The sequence below is a fragment of the Scardinius erythrophthalmus genome (genome assembly GCF_964197995.2).
Source record: "Scardinius erythrophthalmus genome assembly, chromosome: 1".
NCBI lineage: Eukaryota > Metazoa > Chordata > Actinopteri > Cypriniformes > Leuciscidae > Scardinius > Scardinius erythrophthalmus.
In genome coordinates, this window is record NC_138221.1 from 58488480 (window position 1) to 58509834 (window position 21355).

The 21355-nt window shown below is 39.5% G+C and overlaps 2 protein-coding genes across 3 annotated transcripts in view; both read right to left on the minus strand.

Moving 5' to 3' along the window:
* Window positions 1-6434, minus strand: part of prkacaa (protein kinase, cAMP-dependent, catalytic, alpha-a) — a gene marked incomplete at its 5' end in the record, with an annotated part of 29444 nt that extends 23010 nt beyond the window's left edge. Inside the window, one exon of one of the 2 annotated variants that reach the window (XR_014031204.1) lies at window positions 5777-6434. Coding sequence is in view for 1 of the 2 variants with exons in the window: in XM_081380578.1 (XP_081236704.1) it covers window positions 5777-5825 (49 nt within the window). The remainder of the gene's footprint in view (window positions 1-5776) is intronic. The other variant, XM_081380578.1, reaches the window with a different exon arrangement.
* Window positions 6435-7749: 1315 nt separating this feature from the next.
* asf1ba (anti-silencing function 1Ba histone chaperone) lies at window positions 7750-21163 on the minus strand. Its single transcript, XM_081380667.1, has 5 exons — window positions 20893-21163; window positions 20697-20812; window positions 19647-19762; window positions 10535-10711; window positions 7750-8461 (listed from the first exon to the last, which is right to left on the minus strand). Exons 2-5 carry the CDS (start codon window positions 20803-20805, stop codon window positions 8270-8272), a joined length of 594 nt encoding a protein of 197 aa, XP_081236793.1. The 5' UTR covers window positions 20806-20812; window positions 20893-21163; the 3' UTR covers window positions 7750-8269.
* Between the last annotated feature and the right edge of the window lie 192 nt (window positions 21164-21355).

Consider the following 21355-nt stretch of genomic DNA (forward strand, 5'->3'; position numbering starts at 1 on the left):
CGAAATTCTTAACGATCGATTATCGATCGTCGATTAATTATGCCCATCCCTACTGTGCAGTAGACCAATAACATGCACTTGACCTTTTTTCCGACATCAAACTTTAGATTTAAAAAGAATATGAATAGTTCACTGAAAAAAAAAAAAATAATAAATAATAATTATATATATATATATATATATATATATATATATATATATATATATATATAATAAAGTCATTGGCCCCATCCCAAATGGCACCCTAAACACCCGCTGTCTTCCTACGAGTCCGCACGTAACGTGACGTAACGGCGCTTTGACTGTCGGGAAGAAGTCTGCAGCGGAGCTCGCACCAGTGTGGCCTCAGCAAAAGTGCGCATTAAGGGCACACATCGACCACAAAGGGGGCCCTTGCAAGCACCCTACTGAAGCCTAAAATGACAAATGGGACACCCTACGGCCTCATGGGCTTAACGGACATACCGCACGGCAGCCATTGTAAAGAAGACATTTTGAAGGATCTTCACGCTGCTCTTTTCCACACATGTGATGAACAGGTCGAAATTATCATTTAGGCTACGTTTAGCATATTCAACCTTCACTTTCTTTGAAGAGGAGAAAAAATTCCCTTTGAGCTCCACAGAAGATGTGAGAAAATTATGATTTTTTTTATTTTTTGGGGTAAACCATTCCTTTAATGTATGAAGTACAGATTTTAGGTGCTGTAACTGAACATCGATTGTTTTAAGTTTGTCACCATTTTGAATCCACTTTTCTTTTCTTTTTTTTGCAGTTCAGGGCACCATGAAAAATTCATCATAAAAGTACTCATAATTAATAGGAGTTCATAAAAGCTGCATGCACAATAATTATACAGGTCATAAAAGCTGTTTTTTTTATATAGTTTTAGATGAAGTGTATAGCATATCCCACTAAACCACCAAATTACACTTCAATAACGTTCTTCTTTATAGAGCTTCACATTGTTCTATGAAAACACTAAGCAGATAATGCCTACAGTGAATTCAATTCAAGCGATTATTCATAGAATATTAAATCAGCATAAGAGAAAACAGAGGCAAACTAATATAGGCCTAATAAAAGAGGCAAAACTAATATCATAATAAAACAGAAAATTCAGCATAAATTCTGATTGGATGAATCGGGTTCAAAGCCAATTGAACATGTGACTTGTGACATCAAAGGAATTTTACATTGATGCTGCAAATTGCAACGTTATTCAACAGCCATAAACAACTAAACTGTTACATCCAACAAATACCCCTCAAGTAATTCCTCGCGTAACAGTGTATTTTCGGATTACTTTATGTTACCCCTATTATTCTCACATGTAAATAAGTCAAAGACTTGCTTGATATGTTGTCAGTACCGGGGTAAACTACACAGCAAATCCTCTACCAGGTAACACAGGTCTACTGTCACAGTGCAGACAAATATAATCATACCACCCATCCCTATCGGGCAAAAAGCACTTATAAAATAAAGAAATATCTTGGAGACATCTCATTTCCAACAAGTTTTCCAACAAGAAAAAGACAGAAAGCAAAGAGATTACATCGCCTGAAGATGCAGACTGAAGGCCACACACAAAGTGGTCTTGTTCATGACAGTGGTCATCACATGATGTTCAAGAGACTGTTCAGCATCAACACTCCAGGCTGGCTAGATCACACAGACTGCATCATATGACCCCGCCTCCACGACTTCACCAGCCCAGACCTCCTCCTCGCATCGGTTCCCAAGTGCTCTCTGAAGACTCGTGGCAGGCCTGTGTTTATGTTTCGGGTCCTCTTCACTCACATCCCCCTCATACAAACAATTGTTGCTGGTTTGACCCTTAGGGGTCAGAGATTCCTTTCTCATGAAATCCAGTGCGGCTGCCGAATTAGGGCCCCTTTCCTCAGCTGTTCCTGGAACAAGCCTCCATTTAGGATGATCTGCAATCATTGCCACGCTATGTTAAAGTTAAAATGGGCGAGGACATTAGGCTAATCGACTTCGAGATAATTTCAATTTATTGAGGGATGGATTCAACTGATAATCAAGAAGAGCACAGCCTGGGACTTTATTATAGTTTAATCATTGTTTCAACTGCCAAATAAACTAACACCAAGTTCCAAGAGATACACTGCTAGCCTCACTGCTCAATTCTGATTTATTGCTCCGATTTATTTTCTGTACAGCTGCTCACATTGTTGTTTTAAACGTGGCCAATATCAGATTCCAGTGCGAACAGATCAAGGTCCTGAACTGACCCGCATGCGCAAAAGAACGATAAAAAGACGTCACACAGCTCACCGTCATACGGAAGTAAACACGGATTACATGAAAGTAAGTGGTTACGCTTTTATTTATAGTGTGATCTGCTGCGGAGGGCAGCAAATTTATGCGCAGGCAAAATAAAACAAAGACGAGGAATGCGAAAAACTGAGCAGAGTTCTTAAACATTTATTATAAAACGGATAGTTCCAGTCCTTGATTCTGATTGGTTGAGCCGCGTTCGAAGCCGTTGTAAATTACTCAACATACACCTGTGACCACATTACATCCATCCATCCATCCATCCATCCATCCATCCATCCATCCATCCATCCATCCATCCATCCATCCATCCATCCATCGGCAACTGCCGTTTGTGATTCTTTGTTGCTGCATGTGTTGCTTAGCAACCTCTTTGGAACTACTTTGCTTGGCGGAGGAATAAATGTGTTATACCGTTATTTTTTTTGTTGCTGGTGTTTATTTTATGAATATAATAAATATTAAAATGAATATTTTCATGGAATAACCGTTTTATAAAAGCAATAAGCCCCTTGAAGCCGTGTTTTACAGTGGATTTAGAACAGCTAAGAGGGTTAGCTTAGCGCTGTTCTGCGTCGTAGCTAACAACGCCCCTTAGCTGGTCTAAATCCACTGTAAAACACGGCTTCAAGGGGCTTATTACTTTATGATACGAGTGCTCGTGTTTTGCTTGTACTTGTCACTGTAATACTACTCACACTACTGTCCTTCACTAACTGTCTTTCGCAACTGTCTTGATAACTTCGGATATGTAAAATCTTTGAAGTGACTCCCATGAGTGCAGAATTGTGACGAATGTTGCTCTAGAGTGCATGTCGCATGAGTTCGATTATGACTGTTCAGACTGAGGTTGCATTGCAAAACATCCGACCTGTATCGGGTTTTAATACCACTCTAATAAGAACACATGCAATCGGGGAGTTTTACGAATTTGCCGCATTGACCAACAGAAAGCTTCTTGGTTTGAAATTGACTTCTGTGCGAGTAGTGCTTCATACATCTCTACATTATTGACAATAAGTCCATTTGCACAAGAAATATGTTGCTAATGTGACCGCACCTTTACAGCTATTGCTCTCTATAAATAGGACATACAATTTAGGTAAACCATATACAAAATCTTCTTGCATATCTGATTTCCATTCACGATACTTTATCAAAGAACAGCACCAACATGACCTTCTTGTAAAGATTAAGAAAAAAGACCAGTTAGCATAAACTCGTCTCAGTGTGTTTTGAAACGGTTTAACTTGTGTCTTTTGTGGAACACACACACACACACACACACACACACACACACACACACACACACACACACACACACAGACACACAGACACACAGACACACAGACACACAGACACACACACACACACACACACACAAAAAAAACATTTCAAGCCTATGTTTTCAATACAGTGAAAGATGCATCCATAAAAGCACAATCAAATGTGCAATAGTCCAAGTATTTTGAAGCCATAGCGTAGCTTTATATGATAAACAGACAGAAATTTAAGAGATTATTAGCACAAAATCTTTCCTTCTTCCACAGTTCATAACACATTTCCAAAATATTCAGGCTTGGCGCCATAATGCGACACGTAAAACCAACAGTGCTTGGCATAATGCACAGTGTCTTCATGTGGTATATTTGAAGACAAGCCCATGTGAAATGAGAAATGAGATCTGTGACAGAAGGGAAGATTATCAGTGAATAAAGAAGCCACAAATCTTATGGACTAGATTAATGTTGCTTTTTGACATTTATTGAGATCAACAACCCTAGTCTCCATTTCATTTCATTGTATGGAAAAGTGCAGCTTGGATATACTTTAAAATATCTTTTGTTGCGTTCAACGGAAGAAACAGGTTTGGAATAATATGAGGGTGAGTAAATTGTGGCAAAACTGTAATTCTTTGGGCGAACTAAATAAATAAACCTACAGCTTTAACTTTTCTAGACATATAGCATAATATAGCGTTTGCCAAGCATTGCAACCAACAAACGTGTCCTAAAAGGTTCTTGACTTGTGAAACATTACTACAAGAGGCTGGCTGGAGAGATTCACCAAAACTTCCTGACAATCTCAAGTGTTTACACAAAGAATCCTTGAAAACACTTCCCTAGATTCAGTCTTACAAGCCATTTCTCAGGCAGAAAATGTAACTCCATTATTATATTTCTGCAGTATCAAGCGTAATACTAAACTGAGTGAAAATTTAGAGCACTATAATAACCACTAGCACAGATAAATCCAAAGGTAGTGATGTTTATAAAGAAGTTATTAAATGGTTATGACTAGTTGCAAAGGAAGTGCACAATCTTAATGTGAAAAATAGACAGTGTTTTGTCATTTGTTTGATTTTTTAGAGACACTCTCCGTGTCATAATCAAGGACAAGCCGGGTTTGACAATCACACTTAACTGTAACATCTCAAAGCAGTCAGTGAAAGTGACTTTATTAGATCACATAGGATCCTAGCTAACAGTCAAAATGAACAATTCTTGTTTTTTATGAAACATTGCCATATTTATTATAACTTATCTGTGCACATTATTTTTTTATTTTATTAATTTCCTTGTAATCTTTAATCAAAATAACATCTTCTCCCTATTGCAGCGACTTCTCTTCTCTGATGATGTGTTTACTGGCGTGAGGGCGGGATCAACCTGTCACTCACATCAGATCAACCAATAGCAAACTACAACCATCTAATCAATTCAAAATGGACAAAATCAAGCCCCGCCCCACATTTATTCTTGTTCGAGAAGCCATTTCACTAGGGGAAGAATAGACTATCGTAACATCTGTTTCATGACTTTAATGGAAAATTGGTCAAAGTTTACATGGGGAATATGTATATTTTTTACATTGTTTACATGTTTTTACATTGTACTTATATTTTAAAAATACCTGCATGTAATTGCAGCTTACCTTACCCATTCCACCAAACCTGTCCCTAACCTTAACCATACCCATATCCCACTTCAATAGCAACACAAGTGTTTGCAATACAACATCCAACACAATAAGTAACATTTTTATGTAGGCACACAGTAGTTAAAGACACCTATTATAAAGTGTGGCCGAAAACATACTGTAATTTATTAACCATCACGTTGCTCTCAACCCGAAGATATGTTATTATGAACTGACAGCCTCGGTCACAATAACAACTGACTTTAATTGTATCTTCTTCTTTTTTTGATACTTTGAAAGTGAATGCAACTCTCATTTTGTGACCAATAGAAGAAAGTAACAAAACATGAGGACAGATTGGTCATTTATGGGTGAACTATCCCTTTAACCATGATGTCAGTCAGATCATGTCAGTCATTCATTCAATGGAAATGAATGGAAAAGATGGGCCCAGAAACACTATGCTTTGAAACACAACACGAGTGCGACTGATTCAAGTAAACACACACACACACACACACACACACACACACACACACACACACACACTTACCGCTCTCCATCTCATTGCCCTTGTTCTTGGCGGTGGGCGCGTTGCCCATGATTGCAGGCCAGGTATAACAGATCTAAATCGACTTTTCTTTACGCCAACTGTCTTCAGACTCCGTCCCCTTTATGATCATACGATTTCTGCTTCCGTTGCACTAGCTATGTCTAGTCATAACTCACTGGATCACAGTATGCTGTCAGATCACATAAAGTCTGGAGGTTGATAGTGGCTTGTTAGTTGGTTAGCTAGCTAGCGAGCGAGCGCTAGCTAGCTAACAGTAATTAGCAGTCCGATTGCTGTGCTTCGGGTTCGGTAAGGTCTCTCGGTTCTCCTGTTTCGGGTCCAGTCCTTTGAAATACTACTAAGAGCCCGTCTTCTTCTCCTTCACTCGATCCTCTTTCCTCGCTCTGCTAACCCTCAGCGAGGCCCTCGACTTGAGCGACACAAGCCCTTGTTTTCACCGTCCGTGCGCGATTCCTGTCGCAGCACGCCCACTTCTCCGTACCTTTTCGGTAGCGTGAACGTTTGCTTGTTTATGTTGATAAAGCAATTCGGTCTTGTGCACTATGTAGTTCGCATAATTCGACAGTCAGACCCCCTCCATTAATCCTCTATCCACAGCTAGAGGGAACTCCTGCTTCAATGACACCCGCCCCAACGCGATGCCTATTGGCCGCTATGCTTATGACGCGCTAGCAGAGTCAGAAGCTGATTGGACCAGAGGTCATCAATCCAGCGCAGGGAGAGCGATGATTGGCCAACCGATATCTATCTGTAGAACTTTATCCCACCCCCGCAAACTGACAAATAACGTCATCTATTTTCATTCTAATAACACAAGTTTCTCTGTTCGCTTTTCGTCTTTGTAAGCGGCTGCGGTATTTTGCCCTCTCAGTACGGATTCGGTTTCATTCACAATCCTTTGATGATCCTCTGCGGTTGTGTTTGTTAGCGAAATGGCCGCGCAGACCCCTCCCGCTAGACTAATCCGTGATAGGCTGTCTGACGTCAAGGCGGTCTATTTTTAGAAAGTTGGTCAGAATTTGAAGCACGCGCGAACACCCTACGTCTATGGAATATTAAAACGAGGTCTGTCTTCTGCAAAACAACCACACCGAGGTCATTTACGCAGGGATTGCATTTCGGCAACACATTTGCGCGATCGGTTGCAATGAAGGGAGTCGCCTTGCAAGAGATGGGAACCTGTGCGTGCTTTACTGTGCATAGCAACTGCATTAATAATGCTATGCAATAAAATAAAGCAGTAAACCCATAAGGGGACACTGATGTTATTGAACACCGATGAAAAAAATGATGATACTTTGACTGTAGGGATGCACGATATATCGGCCACCATATTATCGGTATCGGCCGATATATGCAAATTTTTTATGTTATCGCCCGATAATAAATTTTGGCCGATAAATAATGTATTTCCTTCATTATTTCATTGCAATACACAATGTTCGCCATGATGGTTTTAAATAGCTTGAAATATGATTGAAATCACTTCAAAAAGGTGCAGTTAAGCGTCTACAGTCCTACAAACTACATAAAATTATGAGAACATTATAACCGTGTGCTTGGGACATGGCTTTTAATGGTGAGACTTGTTTTTGTATTCAGGCTCTCAAAAATTATATATATATATATATATATATATATATATATATATATATATATATATATATAAATGGGATTTCGATTTATCGGTCAATATATCGGTTATCGGCATTCAAATATAAAGAATTATCGGTTTTCGGTATTGACCAAAATGTACATATCGGTGCATCCCCAAACTCTGAGGTCTTGTCACAGATGCTGCAATAGTCCATGTTGCCAAGCAACAACAAGCAAGCTTCTGTCACTCCTGCATAATGCAACACAACAGCGTTTTTATGAATGAAAAGACTGCACAGCTGCATCCACTCTGTGCACAGCACAGATTAAAGTAAAACGGCCTCAATGAGCATGGTCACGTATCAAAACATTTATTTCAAGGAGAACTGGCATACAAAAAGACAGAAATATATATTTATACACAATATAATACAGTCCCACCCACAAAAATTTAATCCAGAGTAGCTGCAACCTTTCACACAAGTATTGCTGATTGTGTCTGTTAATGAATTATGCGTCTGACATCTTATCTACTGAGTTGATCTTCCATCGCCTTTCGGTTTGAGAATGGATCGGGTTTGGATCAGACGGCATTAGATGCAGCACATCCTAATACCTAAATCATGTCTCAGATACATGACTCACCAGCTCTCCATTCAAGGTTTCAAACTGAAAAGCAAATATGTTTATTGCGTACTGGAGGATATTGTGCACAGTCACACCACTGATTTGTTTCAATCAGGCGTGACAACTGTAACAAAATGAGATAACCCCCTCTGATGTGTTTTTTCCCGCCTCTCCTCCACAGTGTCCAGATTGACCTGAGCTCATGGATGAGCCTTGAGATGTGAGGATTATTCACAGGAGCCTGCGTCACTACAAACAGTCCATGGAGTTGTCTGGCACCAGTCCCAGCGGAGGTGCTTTTCCCGGGGTGCAGGACGGCGGCAGCATGGTGTTAGGTGCGGGGTCCACGTTCTCCGAATCCTCCATTTTCTCAGCACATCCCTCCCAGTTGATGTGAAATCTGGTTACACGAGGATTGGAAGCCAGAATGTTCCTCTGGAGCTGTGAGAAAAGCACACGAAGAAAGGCACTCATTTCATTTGGAGTTGACTGAAATGCCTGTTTTTTTCCCCTTGACATCGTGACTCTCTCAAACATGCATGCAAAGTTTCAACACGCTGACGGTGATGTGTTTTGACATATTCACACATTTTTATTACGTTTTTGGGTTAATGCACAGCCCCAAATATAATAACTTTTCAGGTTATATTTTGTTATGTTGGTTTTTTACTAACCTGTGTAAAAGTTTTTTACTAACTTATTTCAGTACTGAAAAATATTGTGTCAGACACAGATAAAAATGAGCTATATTTCTTTTTCCAAGCTGTCTGAAATACTATCAAACCTATGTTGTTTTTCTTGAAATGTTGTGACCTTCTCATTTAGGGTCCTGAACATGCATGCAAAGTTTGATATGTTGTGAAATCTGCATTTGGATTTTTATATGATCTTGAGCTGTTGAAAAGCAACTGCGCAGACCCAAAATACAAAACATTTCTTTGTTGTATGTCAGAGCTCTTCAACTCTAGTCCTGAAGCGCCAGTCTCTTGCTGAGTTTAACAATTCTTTACTTTCAAAGTTTGTGAAAATAAAAAGTAGTTTAACCCGTTAACTATCTGTCCCGCTTTTTGAGCATAGACCTGAACATTTTCCAAATATAATTTGTTATAAATCTTGAATATTTCGGAGCACAGAGATACGTTTGGTGTCTTTTTAAAGGGGACACTTGGCAGATTATTGTAGAAGTGTGTGTGTGTGTATATATATATATATATATAAGTAACATTTCATTTTTTATAGAAGTTTGTGAAAATATTTTACAAAAGATGTTAAAAAAAAACATAAAAAAGGGGGGGGGGGGGGGAAGCCAAACATCTGAACAGTTCTGTGCCCAATTCTAGATTGATATCTAAAAAATGAATTTTCAGTAAAAATGTTTGTGCGCACTACCAAACTTTTCCACTAGATGACATCCAGACTCCACTGGTGACCATATAAGGACACACCAATTTCCATTTATGGTTTGAATCATATATTTTCATATGTATATATATATTTTATGAAGTAGATATTCTATTCAAAAACAGTAATGTAAACATTTTATTTGAATTCAACCTCACAAACCCACATACACATATAGGGAATCTATCACTATTTCTCTATTGCTCAGGCATTTCTTTTGAAAAATGAGTATTTAGCAACAATAATAATAATTATTATTATTTGACAATTTTGTTTGATTGAAATTCCAAATCACTGCTAGCTATGGAGACCCTCATATTAGAAATACTTTGTTGCTTCTTACTTTATTAGTACCTGAACTATTACTAAAGTCTGATCGTTGTATGTTGTATATGACAAATTCAATTAACACTAAAGGTGGCTGTTAACAAAACTATTAAAGCCCTAATGAAACTTTACTAGTACAGGTGTTCATTCCTGTGGTGACATACTTCCTATGAAACAGAAAAGATGGGGCAGGACATATTTAAGGGCTCACAGTAAAATAAAGTGACAGCCTTAAAATTAAGGTTTGCTACTTGGATATTGCTAGTCCAAGACGGACTCTTCTTCCCTTTTGTGACGCATATCAAAGCGAAACTGCTGAACAAACAAAATAAAAAAGAAGGATGGGACTTCATTTTGTCCATTAGGAGTTGATAGGATCGTAGAAAAGTGGGCATTGTAAACTAAACAGAGGCAGATCTGAATGCAGTGACAGGTTGCTGGAGAAAAGGGATTGAACCTTACTTAAATTACAAGGGCACATGAATGAAAATAAACAAGAATGTGCACAGAGGAATCATTTAAAATACATACTGCAACACCATAAACAAATATCTGTCCATTATGGTGACTTTAAGGGGAGGACATTGTTATTCTAGAGAGCATTTCATTGGAAAACAATTTTTATTAAACATGTGAGTGCAAGATGAGTCAACAATATTTTTCTCAATTTGTTTCTCCAAAAGAGAAAACTACATTTCCTATAGACAGATATAGAACACACATGGACTGAAAGCTGCGAGACTGCAGTTTTAATTTCACAGGGTCTGTAAGAAACGAATCTCTCACCTGTCCATAGTTAGGTTTAATGGGCGGGTTCTCACGAAGCTCCGTGTCCGTATACTCATTGTTAACATAGTAGCCGATGCGTATGAACTCCTGTCCTCTGTATGTGCATGTGATCAGAGCAACAGTAACACCCACAGCATCACTCTCAGGTATGAGGGCAGGGTTTGGAGCTTCTGCCTGTTGGAAAAAAAGACAAATATTACTTAGAACACTTGCATGACTCAAATTGGGTGTAACTACAGCATAAGTGCACTAATTGTCTTTTCATGTGTACATTTCATAATACATAACAACATTACATGAACAGTTCACCCATTGTGCATCAAGCAGTGGCGCACTAGATGCGACGTAAGAGTCGTTGTTGCATTATTAAAGGGGTCATATGATGCGATTTCTTGTTTTCCTTTTTCTTTAGTGTGTTATGTAGCTGTTAGTGCAAGTATAAGATCTGCAGAGTTACAAAGCTCAAAGTGTCAAACCTAAAGAGATATTCTTTATAACAGTTAAGGCTCAGCCACGCCTTCCTAAAACACTTAATTTAAACACGCTCCCACAAATCTACGTCAGTGTGTGGGGGCAGAGGTTCATTACACCGCCCAAATGTATACGCAAAGAAAGAAGGTGGGACTTTTATTCTTGCAGGAAGGTTTCTTCAAGCATCTTGGAGACATTCCCGCAGTTCTTCTGGATTTAGTGTTTCTTCATGTAATCACAGACGGACTCGATGATGGTGAGATCAGACATACCGGCTGTTGTCAGACTCCTTGTGCATACACAAATCTCACTGGATTATTACAATTAATGGCAAAAATAATGTTTGGAAATGTAAACTGATATTTCCTACTGACACACCACAGCAAAAGATATAAATAACTGACTTAAAACCATTTTTTTGGTTTATTAACATGCCTAAGGGCGTGTGTCCACTAAAGAGTTTTTTTTTCAGTTGAGACACTTTGCTTGTTATGATACAGAATATCCACGAAAGTGTTACTAGTATCTCATTTCATACAATTAACATTTCAGACTGGAGCTAAGCCGTTTAGGGCTTTATAAGTCAGTAGCAATACCTTGTAATTAATACGGGACTTTATAGGTAACCAATGCAGTGATAATAAAATCGGTGTTATATGATCATATTTTCTTGATCTAGTAAGAACTCTAGCGGCTGCATTTTGGACTAACTGTAGCTTGTTTATTGAGGATGCAGGACAACCAGCTAATAAAGCATTACAGTAATCTAGTCTCGAGGTCATGAATGCATGAACTAGCTTTTCTGCGTCAGAAACTGATAGCATATTACGTAGCTTAGCAATGTTTCTAAGGTGGAAAAAGGCTGTTCTTGTAACATATGAAATATGATTTTCAAAAGACAGGTTGCAGTCAAGTATAACACCCAGGTCTTTTACTGTAGAGGATAAAGTAACAGGACACCCTTCTAAATTAAAGTTGTATTGTGAGAGGTTTTGTGGGCGGTTTTTTGAACCGATAAGTAGTACCTCTGTCTTGTCTGGATTCAATAAAAGAAAATTGCGCGTCATCCAATCTTTTATATCTTTAACACACTCTGTCAATTTGGATAATTTAGCGTTTTCATCCGGCCGTGATGAAATATATATTTGAGTGTCATCAGCATAACAATGGAAACTAATTCCATGTTTCCTTATAATATTTCCAAGTGGCAGCATATATATTGAGAATAACAGAGGGCCTAACACAGATCCTTGCGGCACTCCATAGTTTACTGGAGTTATGATCGATTTTTCTCCATTTAAATAAACAAAATGGTAGCGGTCAGATAAGTATGATCTGAACCAGCTTAATGCTTGTCCTTGAACACCAGTATAATTTTGTAGTCGATCTAAGAGTATTGTGTGATCTATAGTATCGAACGCAGCACTAAGATCAAGTAAAACTAATATTGAGATACAGCCTTGGTCAAAAGCTAAAAGTAAATCATTTGTGATTTTAACAACGCAGTTTCAGTGCTATGATGCGGCCTGAATCCTGACTGAAACTTTTCATAGATATCATTTTCTTGTAAGAAAGAGCCCAGTTGGGCGGACAACTTTTTCTAGTATTTTAGACATAAAAGGTAGATTTGAAATGGGTCTATAATTTGCTAGATTATGTGGGTCTAATTGTGGTTTCTTAATGAGTGGTTTTATAACTGCCAACTTGAATGTTCTTGGAACATGACCTAAAGATAAAGACGAGTTAATAATATTGAGGATGCTCTTCCACTACAGGTAACACTTCTTTCAGTAGTTTAGTTGGTATAGGATCTAATAAACATGTTGTTGTTTTAGATGAAGTGATAAGTTTATTTAACTCTTTTTGTTCTATAGCTGTAAAGCACTGTAGTTGTTCTTGCGGGGTGATAATTGAGGCTGAATTATAAGGCGCGATTGAGGATTGAACGTTTACAATTGTGGTTCTGATGTTTTCTATTTTCTCAGTGAAGAACTTCATGAAATCATTACTACTAAACTGTAACGGAATATTTTGTTCAGGAGACATCTGTTTACTTGTTAGTCTAGCCACGGTGTTAAATAAGAATCTAGGATTGTTTTGGTTGTTTTCTATTAGTTTGCGGAGGTGCTCAGCCCTGGCCTCTTTTAGGGCCTTTTTATAACGTGACATACTGTCTTTCCATGCGATTCTAAAGACCTCTAAGTTAGTTTTTTTCCATTTACGCTCTAAATTACGGGTTTCTCTCTTTAGAACATGCGTTGTATTGTTGTACCATGGTGCTTTACTTTTCTCTCTGACCTTTTTTAATCTAACGGGTTCAACAATATCCAATGTTCTGGAGAGAATGGTGCTCATAGAGCTAGTTAATTCCTCAAGTTCATCTGTTTGTTTGGGTTCACTGAGCAGCTGAGACAGATCAGGTAAGCTATTTGAAAAATTATCTATGGTGGATGGAAGGATTGTTCTGCCTAATCGATAACGCGGCGCAGCATGATATATTACAGGAGTACGTAATATGCAAGTTACCATGTAATGGTCAGTGACATCGTCACTTTGTGGAATGATATCTATATCGGTTGGATCGGTTCCATGTGATATAATTAAATCGAGTGTATGATTAAATCGATGAGTTGGTCCGGTAATGTTTTGCTTGACCCCAAAGGAGTCTAACTCCCGGCGACCTGTAAAAAACGTCAAATGCTCAGCGCTTCAGCGTGAAAAAGATGCTCAGCGCCTCGTTACGCTCATGGCGTTTTAAAAACGCAGCGTTCCCATTGAAAACAATTGAAAAAGTATGCCAGCCACGTGAAAAAACGCTTTGGTGGACACACGGCCAAAAACTTTTGCACAGTACTATATATATATATATAGCTTCCTTAAGAACCAATGAGGTTCATTCTCGTGTTAAGCAGCACGTTTGAGCTTCAGTAAGAACCAATGAGGTTCATTCTCGTGTTGCGCAGTACGTTTGAGCTTCCTTAGGAACCAATGAGGTTCATTCTCGTGTTACGCAGCACGTTTGAACTTCAGCAAGAACCAATGAGGTTCATTCTCGTGTTACGCAGCACGTTTGAGCTTCCGTAAGAACCAATGAGGATCATTCTCGTGTTACTCAGCACGTTTGAGCTTCCGTAAGAACCAATGAGGTTCATTCTCCTGTGTTACACAGCACGTTTGAGCTTCATCAAGAACCAATGAGGTTCATTCTCATATTACGCAGAACGTTTGAGCTTCATCAAGAACCAATGAGGTTCATTCTCATGTTAAGCAGCACGTTTGAGCTTCATCAAGAACCAATGTGGTTCATTCTCGTGTTACGCAGCACGTTTGAGCTTCAGCAAGAACCAATGAGGTTCATTCTCATGTTAAGCAGCACGTTTGAGCTTCATCAAGAACCAATGTGGTTCATTCTCGTGTTACGCAGCACGTTTGAGCTTCAGCAAGAACCAATGAGGTTCATTCTCGTGTTACGCAGCACGTTTGAGCTTCATCAAGAACCAATGAGGTTCATTCTCATGTTAAGCAGCACGTTTGAGCTTCATCAAGAACCAATGTGGTTCATTCTCGTGTTACGCAGCACGTTTGAGCTTCAGCAAGAACCAATGAGGTTCATTCTCGTGTTACGCAGCACGTTTGAGCTTCATCAAGAATCAATGAGGTTCATTCTCGTGTTGCGCAGCACGTTTGAGCTTCATCAAGAACCAATGTGGTTCATTCTCGTGTTACGCAGCACGTTTGAGCTTCATCAAGAATCAATGAGGTTCATTCTCGTGTTGCGCAGCACGTTTGAGCTTCATCAAGAACCAATGTGGTTCATTCTCGTGTTACGCAGCACGTTTGAGCTTCAGCAAGAACCAATGAGGTTCATTCTCATATTACGCAGAACGTTTGAGCTTCAGCAAGAACCAATGAGGTTCATTCTCATATTACGCAGAACGTTTGAGCTTCATCAAGAACCAATGAGGTTCATTCTCATGTTAAGCAGCACGTTTGAGCTTCATCAAGAACCAATGTGGTTCATTCTCATATTACGCAGAACGTTTGAGCTTCATCAAGAACCAATGTGGTTCATTCTCGTGTTACGCAGCACGTTTGAGCTTCATCAAGAACCAATGTGGTTCATTCTCGTGTTGCGCAGCACGTTTGAGCTTCATCAAGAACCAATGTGGTTCATTCTCGTGTTACGCAGCACGTTTGAGCTTCATCAAGAACCAATGTGGTTCATTCTCGTGTTACGCAGCACGTTTGAGCTTCAGCAAGAACCAATGAGGTTCATTCTCATATTACGCAGAACGTTTGAGCTTCATCAAGAACCAATGAGGTTCATTCTCATGTTAAGCAGCACGTTTGAGCTTCATCAAGAACCAATGTGGTTCATTCTCATATTACGCAGAACGTTTGAGCTTCATCAAGAACCAATGTGGTTCATTCTCGTGTTACGCAGCACGTTTGAGCTTCATCAAGAACCAATGTGGTTCATTCTCGTGTTACGCAGCACGTTTGAGCTTCATCAAGAACCAATGTGGTTCATTCTCGTGTTACGCAGCACGTTTGAGCTTCAGCAAGAACCAATGAGGTTCATTCTCATATTACGCAGAACGTTTGAGCTTCATCAAGAACCAATGAGGTTCATTCTCATGTTAAGCAGCACGTTTGAGCTTCATCAAGAACCAATGTGGTTCATTCTCATATTACGCAGAACGTTTGAGCTTCATCAAGAACCAATGTGGTTCATTCTCGTGTTACGCAGCACGTTTGAGCTTCATCAAGAACCAATGAGGTTCATTCTCATGTTAAGCAGCACGTTTGAGCTTCATCAAGAACCAATGTGGTTCATTCTCGTGTTACGCAGCACGTTTGAGCTTCAGCAAGAACCAATGAGGTTCATTCTCATATTACGCAGAACGTTTGAGCTTCATCAAGTCCCAATGAGGTTCATTCTCATGTTAAGCAGCACGTTTGAGCTTCATCAAGAACCAATGTGGTTCATTCTCATATTACGCAGAACGTTTGAGCTTCATCAAGAACCAATGTGGTTCATTCTCGTGTTACGCAGCACGTTTGAGCTTCATCAAGAACCAATGTGGTTCATTCTCATGTTAAGCAGCACGTTTGAGCTTCATCAAGAACCAATGTGGTTCATTCTCGTGTTACGCAGCACGTTTGAGCTTCAGCAAGAACCAATGAGGTTCATTCTCATATTACGCAGAACGTTTGAGCTTCATCAAGAACCAATGAGGTTCATTCTCATGTTAAGCAGCACGTTTGAGCTTCATCAAGAACCAATGAGGTTCATTCTCGTGTTACGCAGAACGTTTGAGCTTCATCAAGAACCAATGTGGTTCATTCTCGTGTTACGCAGCACGTTTGAGCTTCATCAAGAACCAATGTGGTTCATTCTCGTGTTACGCAGCACGTTTGAGCTTCAGCAAGAACCAATGAGGTTCATTCTCATATTACGCAGAACGTTTGAGCTTCATCAAGAACCAATGAGGTTCATTCTCATGTTACGCAGCACGTTTGAGCTTCATCAAGAACCAATGAGGTTCATTCTCGTGTTACGCAGAACGTTTGAGCTTCATCAAGAACCAATGAGGTTCATTCTCGTGTTACGCAGCACGTTTGAGCTTCATCAAGAACCAATGAGGTTCATTCTCGTGTTACGCAGCACGTTTGAGCTTCATCAAGAACCAATGTGGTTCATTCTCATATTACGCAGAACGTTTGAGCTTCATCAAGAACCAATGTGGTTCATTCTCGTGTTACGCAGCACGTTTGAGCTTCATCAAGAACCAATGTGGTTCATTCTCGTGTTACGCAGCACGTTTGAGCTTCATCAAGAACCAATGTGGTTCATTCTCATATTACGCAGAACGTTTGAGCTTCATCAAGAACCAATGAGGTTCATTCTCATATTACGCAGAACGTTTGAGCTTCATCAAGAACCAATGAGGTTCATTCTCATGTTAAGCAGCACGTTTGAGCTTCATCAAGAACCAATGTGGTTCATTCTCATATTACGCAGAACGTTTGAGCTTCATCAAGAACCAATGTGGTTCATTCTCGTGTTACGCAGCACGTTTGAGCTTCATCAAGAACCAATGTGGTTCATTCTCGTGTTACGCAGCACGTTTGAGCTTCATCAAGAACCAATGTGGTTCATTCTCGTGTTACGCAGCACGTTTGAGCTTCAGCAAGAACCAATGAGGTTCATTCTCATATTACGCAGAACGTTTGAGCTTCATCAAGAACCAATGAGGTTCATTCTCATGTTAAGCAGCACGTTTGAGCTTCATCAAGAACCAATGTGGTTCATTCTCATATTACGCAGAACGTTTGAGCTTCATCAAGAACCAATGTGGTTCATTCTCGTGTTACGCAGCACGTTTGAGCTTCATCAAGAACCAATGAGGTTCATTCTCATGTTAAGCAGCACGTTTGAGCTTCATCAAGAACCAATGTGGTTCATTCTCGTGTTACGCAGCACGTTTGAGCTTCAGCAAGAACCAATGAGGTTCATTCTCATATTACGCAGAACGTTTGAGCTTCATCAAGAACCAATGAGGTTCATTCTCATGTTACGCAGCACGTTTGAGCTTCAGCAAGAACCAATGAGGTTCATTCTCATATTACGCAGAACGTTTGAGCTTCATCAAGAACCAATGAGGTTCATTCTCATGTTAAGCAGCACGTTTGAGCTTCATCAAGAACCAATGTGGTTCATTCTCATATTACGCAGAACGTTTGAGCTTCATCAAGAACCAATGTGGTTCATTCTCGTGTTACGCAGCACGTTTGAGCTTCATCAAGAACCAATGTGGTTCATTCTCATGTTAAGCAGCACGTTTGAGCTTCATCAAGAACCAATGTGGTTCATTCTCGTGTTACGCAGCACGTTTGAGCTTCAGCAAGAACCAATGAGGTTCATTCTCATATTACGCAGAACGTTTGAGCTTCATCAAGAACCAATGAGGTTCATTCTCATGTTAAGCAGCACGTTTGAGCTTCATCAAGAACCAATGAGGTTCATTCTCGTGTTACGCAGAACGTTTGAGCTTCATCAAGAACCAATGTGGTTCATTCTCGTGTTACGCAGCACGTTTGAGCTTCATCAAGAACCAATGTGGTTCATTCTCGTGTTACGCAGCACGTTTGAGCTTCAGCAAGAACCAATGAGGTTCATTCTCATATTACGCAGAACGTTTGAGCTTCATCAAGAACCAATGAGGTTCATTCTCATGTTACGCAGCACGTTTGAGCTTCATCAAGAACCAATGAGGTTCATTCTCGTGTTACGCAGAACGTTTGAGCTTCATCAAGAACCAATGTGGTTCATTCTCGTGTTACGCAGCACGTTTGAGCTTCATCAAGAACCAATGTGGTTCATTCTCATATTACGCAGAACGTTTGAGCTTCATCAAGAACCAATGTGGTTCATTCTCGTGTTACGCAGCACGTTTGAGCTTCATCAAGAACCAATGTGGTTCATTCTCGTGTTACGCAGCACGTTTGAGCTTCAGCAAGAACCAATGAGGTTCATTCTCATATTACGCAGAACGTTTGAGCTTCATCAAGAACCAATGAGGTTCATTCTCATGTTACGCAGCACGTTTGAGCTTCATCAAGAACCAATGAGGTTCATTCTCGTGTTACGCAGAACGTTTGAGCTTCATCAAGAACCAATGTGGTTCATTCTCGTGTTACGCAGCACGTTTGAGCTTCATCAAGAACCAATGAGGTTCATTCTCGTGTTACGCAGCACGTTTGAGCTTCAGCAAGAACCAATGTGGTTCATTCTCGTGTTAAGCAGCACGTTTGAGCTTCATCAAGAACCAATGTGGTTCATTCTCATATTACGCAGAACGTTTGAGCTTCATCAAGAACCAATGTGGTTCATTCTCGTGTTACGCAGCACGTTTGAGCTTCATCAAGAACCAATGTGGTTCATTCTCGTGTTACGCAGCACGTTTGAGCTTCAGCAAGAACCAATGAGGTTCATTCTCATATTACGCAGAACGTTTGAGCTTCATCAAGAACCAATGTGGTTCATTCTCATATTACGCAGAACGTTTGAGCTTCATCAAGAACCAATGTGGTTCATTCTCGTGTTACGCAGCACGTTTGAGCTTCATCAAGAACCAATGTGGTTCATTCTCGTGTTACGCAGCACGTTTGAGCTTCAGCAAGAACCAATGAGGTTCATTCTCATATTACGCAGAACGTTTGAGCTTCATCAAGAACCAATGAGGTTCATTCTCATGTTACGCAGCACGTTTGAGCTTCATCAAGAACCAATGAGGTTCATTCTCGTGTTACGCAGAACGTTTGAGCTTCATCAAGAACCAATGTGGTTCATTCTCGTGTTACGCAGCACGTTTGAGCTTCATCAAGAACCAATGAGGTTCATTCTCGTGTTACGCAGCACGTTTGAGCTTCAGCAAGAACCAATGAGGTTCATTCTCGTGTTGCGCAGCACGTTTGAGCTTTTTTTTGTATAATTCTTTTCAATAATTTTGCTAGAATACATTTAAATCTAATGAAAAGCAATTGAATAAATGAACTTGAGTTTTAGAAAAAATGGCTGTTAAAACTTCTAAAAGATTACTTGTGGCTCATACTGACAATGTTATGAACTCACCTGAAAAACAAACATGTGTCGGCCTGCAGGAACTGGACCAACCAGGACAGAGTCAAGAGTCTGATCATACTCCTCACTTTCTGCTGAGCCGACGTAAATAATCTTCCATTCGAGATCTAGAACACAGAAACACAATTAATTACATGTTAATGCTCAATTAATTCACTATTCAGAAAAAAAGAACTATAACACACTACCGTTCAAATGTTTGGAATAATGAAGTTTTTTTGTTTTTTTTTTTATGTGTTTGAGGCTGCATTAATTTAATTAAATACAATAAAAACAATAAGCTAATAGTTTACTATCTTAATATACTTTGTGATTATAAAGCAGCATATATTAAGCAGCATAACTGTTTTCGACATTGATAATAATCAGAAGTATTTCTTGAGCATCAAATCATATTATGATTTCTAAAGGATCACGTGACACTGAAGACTGGAGTAATGATGCTGAAAATTCAGCTTTGATCACAGGGTTAAATTATATTTTAAAACATAAAATAGTTATTTTAAATAGCAAGAGTTTTTCACAATACTAATATTTTTCTGTATTTTTTCATCAAAAACATGCTATTTTCAAACAACTGACTTTTGGACTGGATTTAATTTGGATTTTACATGCATATTTTTGTAAGGAAAAACAATACTGTTGGGCAGAGATCACCTTTACGTTTCCAAGAAAACGTGCAATCGCAGTAATGCATTTGCTAATTTGGGAGCTTTTAATAATTAACTACCATCAATATGTATTATTGCAGTTAGTTCATAACATAATTATATCCACGCATACTAACACGATGTTTTTCTTAGAAGTAACGTTACACACAGCTATCTTCTATCTATATGGCAAGACACAGGGTCGGATGAAGAGTGATGGTGAGCTTGTCTTTAATTGAGATGAGTAAGTTAGAATAAAGGATAAGTTAAACATGCTTCAATCACCCGCCATTCTGACTGACGTCATCTGGGGGAGTTAGCGCGTTAGCTAGCTAGCCAATAAAGGACATCGAGAAAATGCATCAAAATTGAATTAAACTCAAACACTCACCCTCAGGAAGATCCTCCATGCACTCAAACGTTATTTCGAATTGAAACGGGTTTCCAAATGGACTTGGGTTGTCCAGGACAGCTACATTTAGCACTTGTACTTTTGCCATTGCTCTACTACAATAACACGGAAATTATCACAATTTACCCCCAAAACAACTCAATAGACCGAAAACCGATTTAAATACTCAACAGACGTTTTAAAGTAGCAAACGCTCGTATCCTTGACTTCACTTGTTAGCTTGCGAGCTATTTTATGTTGTGAAAGTCCAATAGCGTAGACTGTTAAAGAAGAATAGAGGGAAAGGAGAATAGAGAAGTCTATGTTGTCTCTCCTCCCAAATTAAAAGAAAAAAGAACGCAAGATATGATCTAGAGTAACGTGTAGATGTAAAACAAATATTATTTCGCGAACACCGTTCATAAACTGACTGACAACACGAGCCGCGCGCTCTCCCGCCAGACTGTTCAGACAGCTCTAGTGACGCGTCGGGGGAAGCGGATTGGTTTGCGCGCTGATTGGTCAGTACACCTAAGGTTCCGGATTTTGCGGACGCTGATTGGACGACAGTGACAGCTGTTAAATAGACGAGTCCTCCGACTGGCTTCATAATCATTCATAGCTCAAGTATAACAGTACCGGTCAAAAGTTTGGAAACA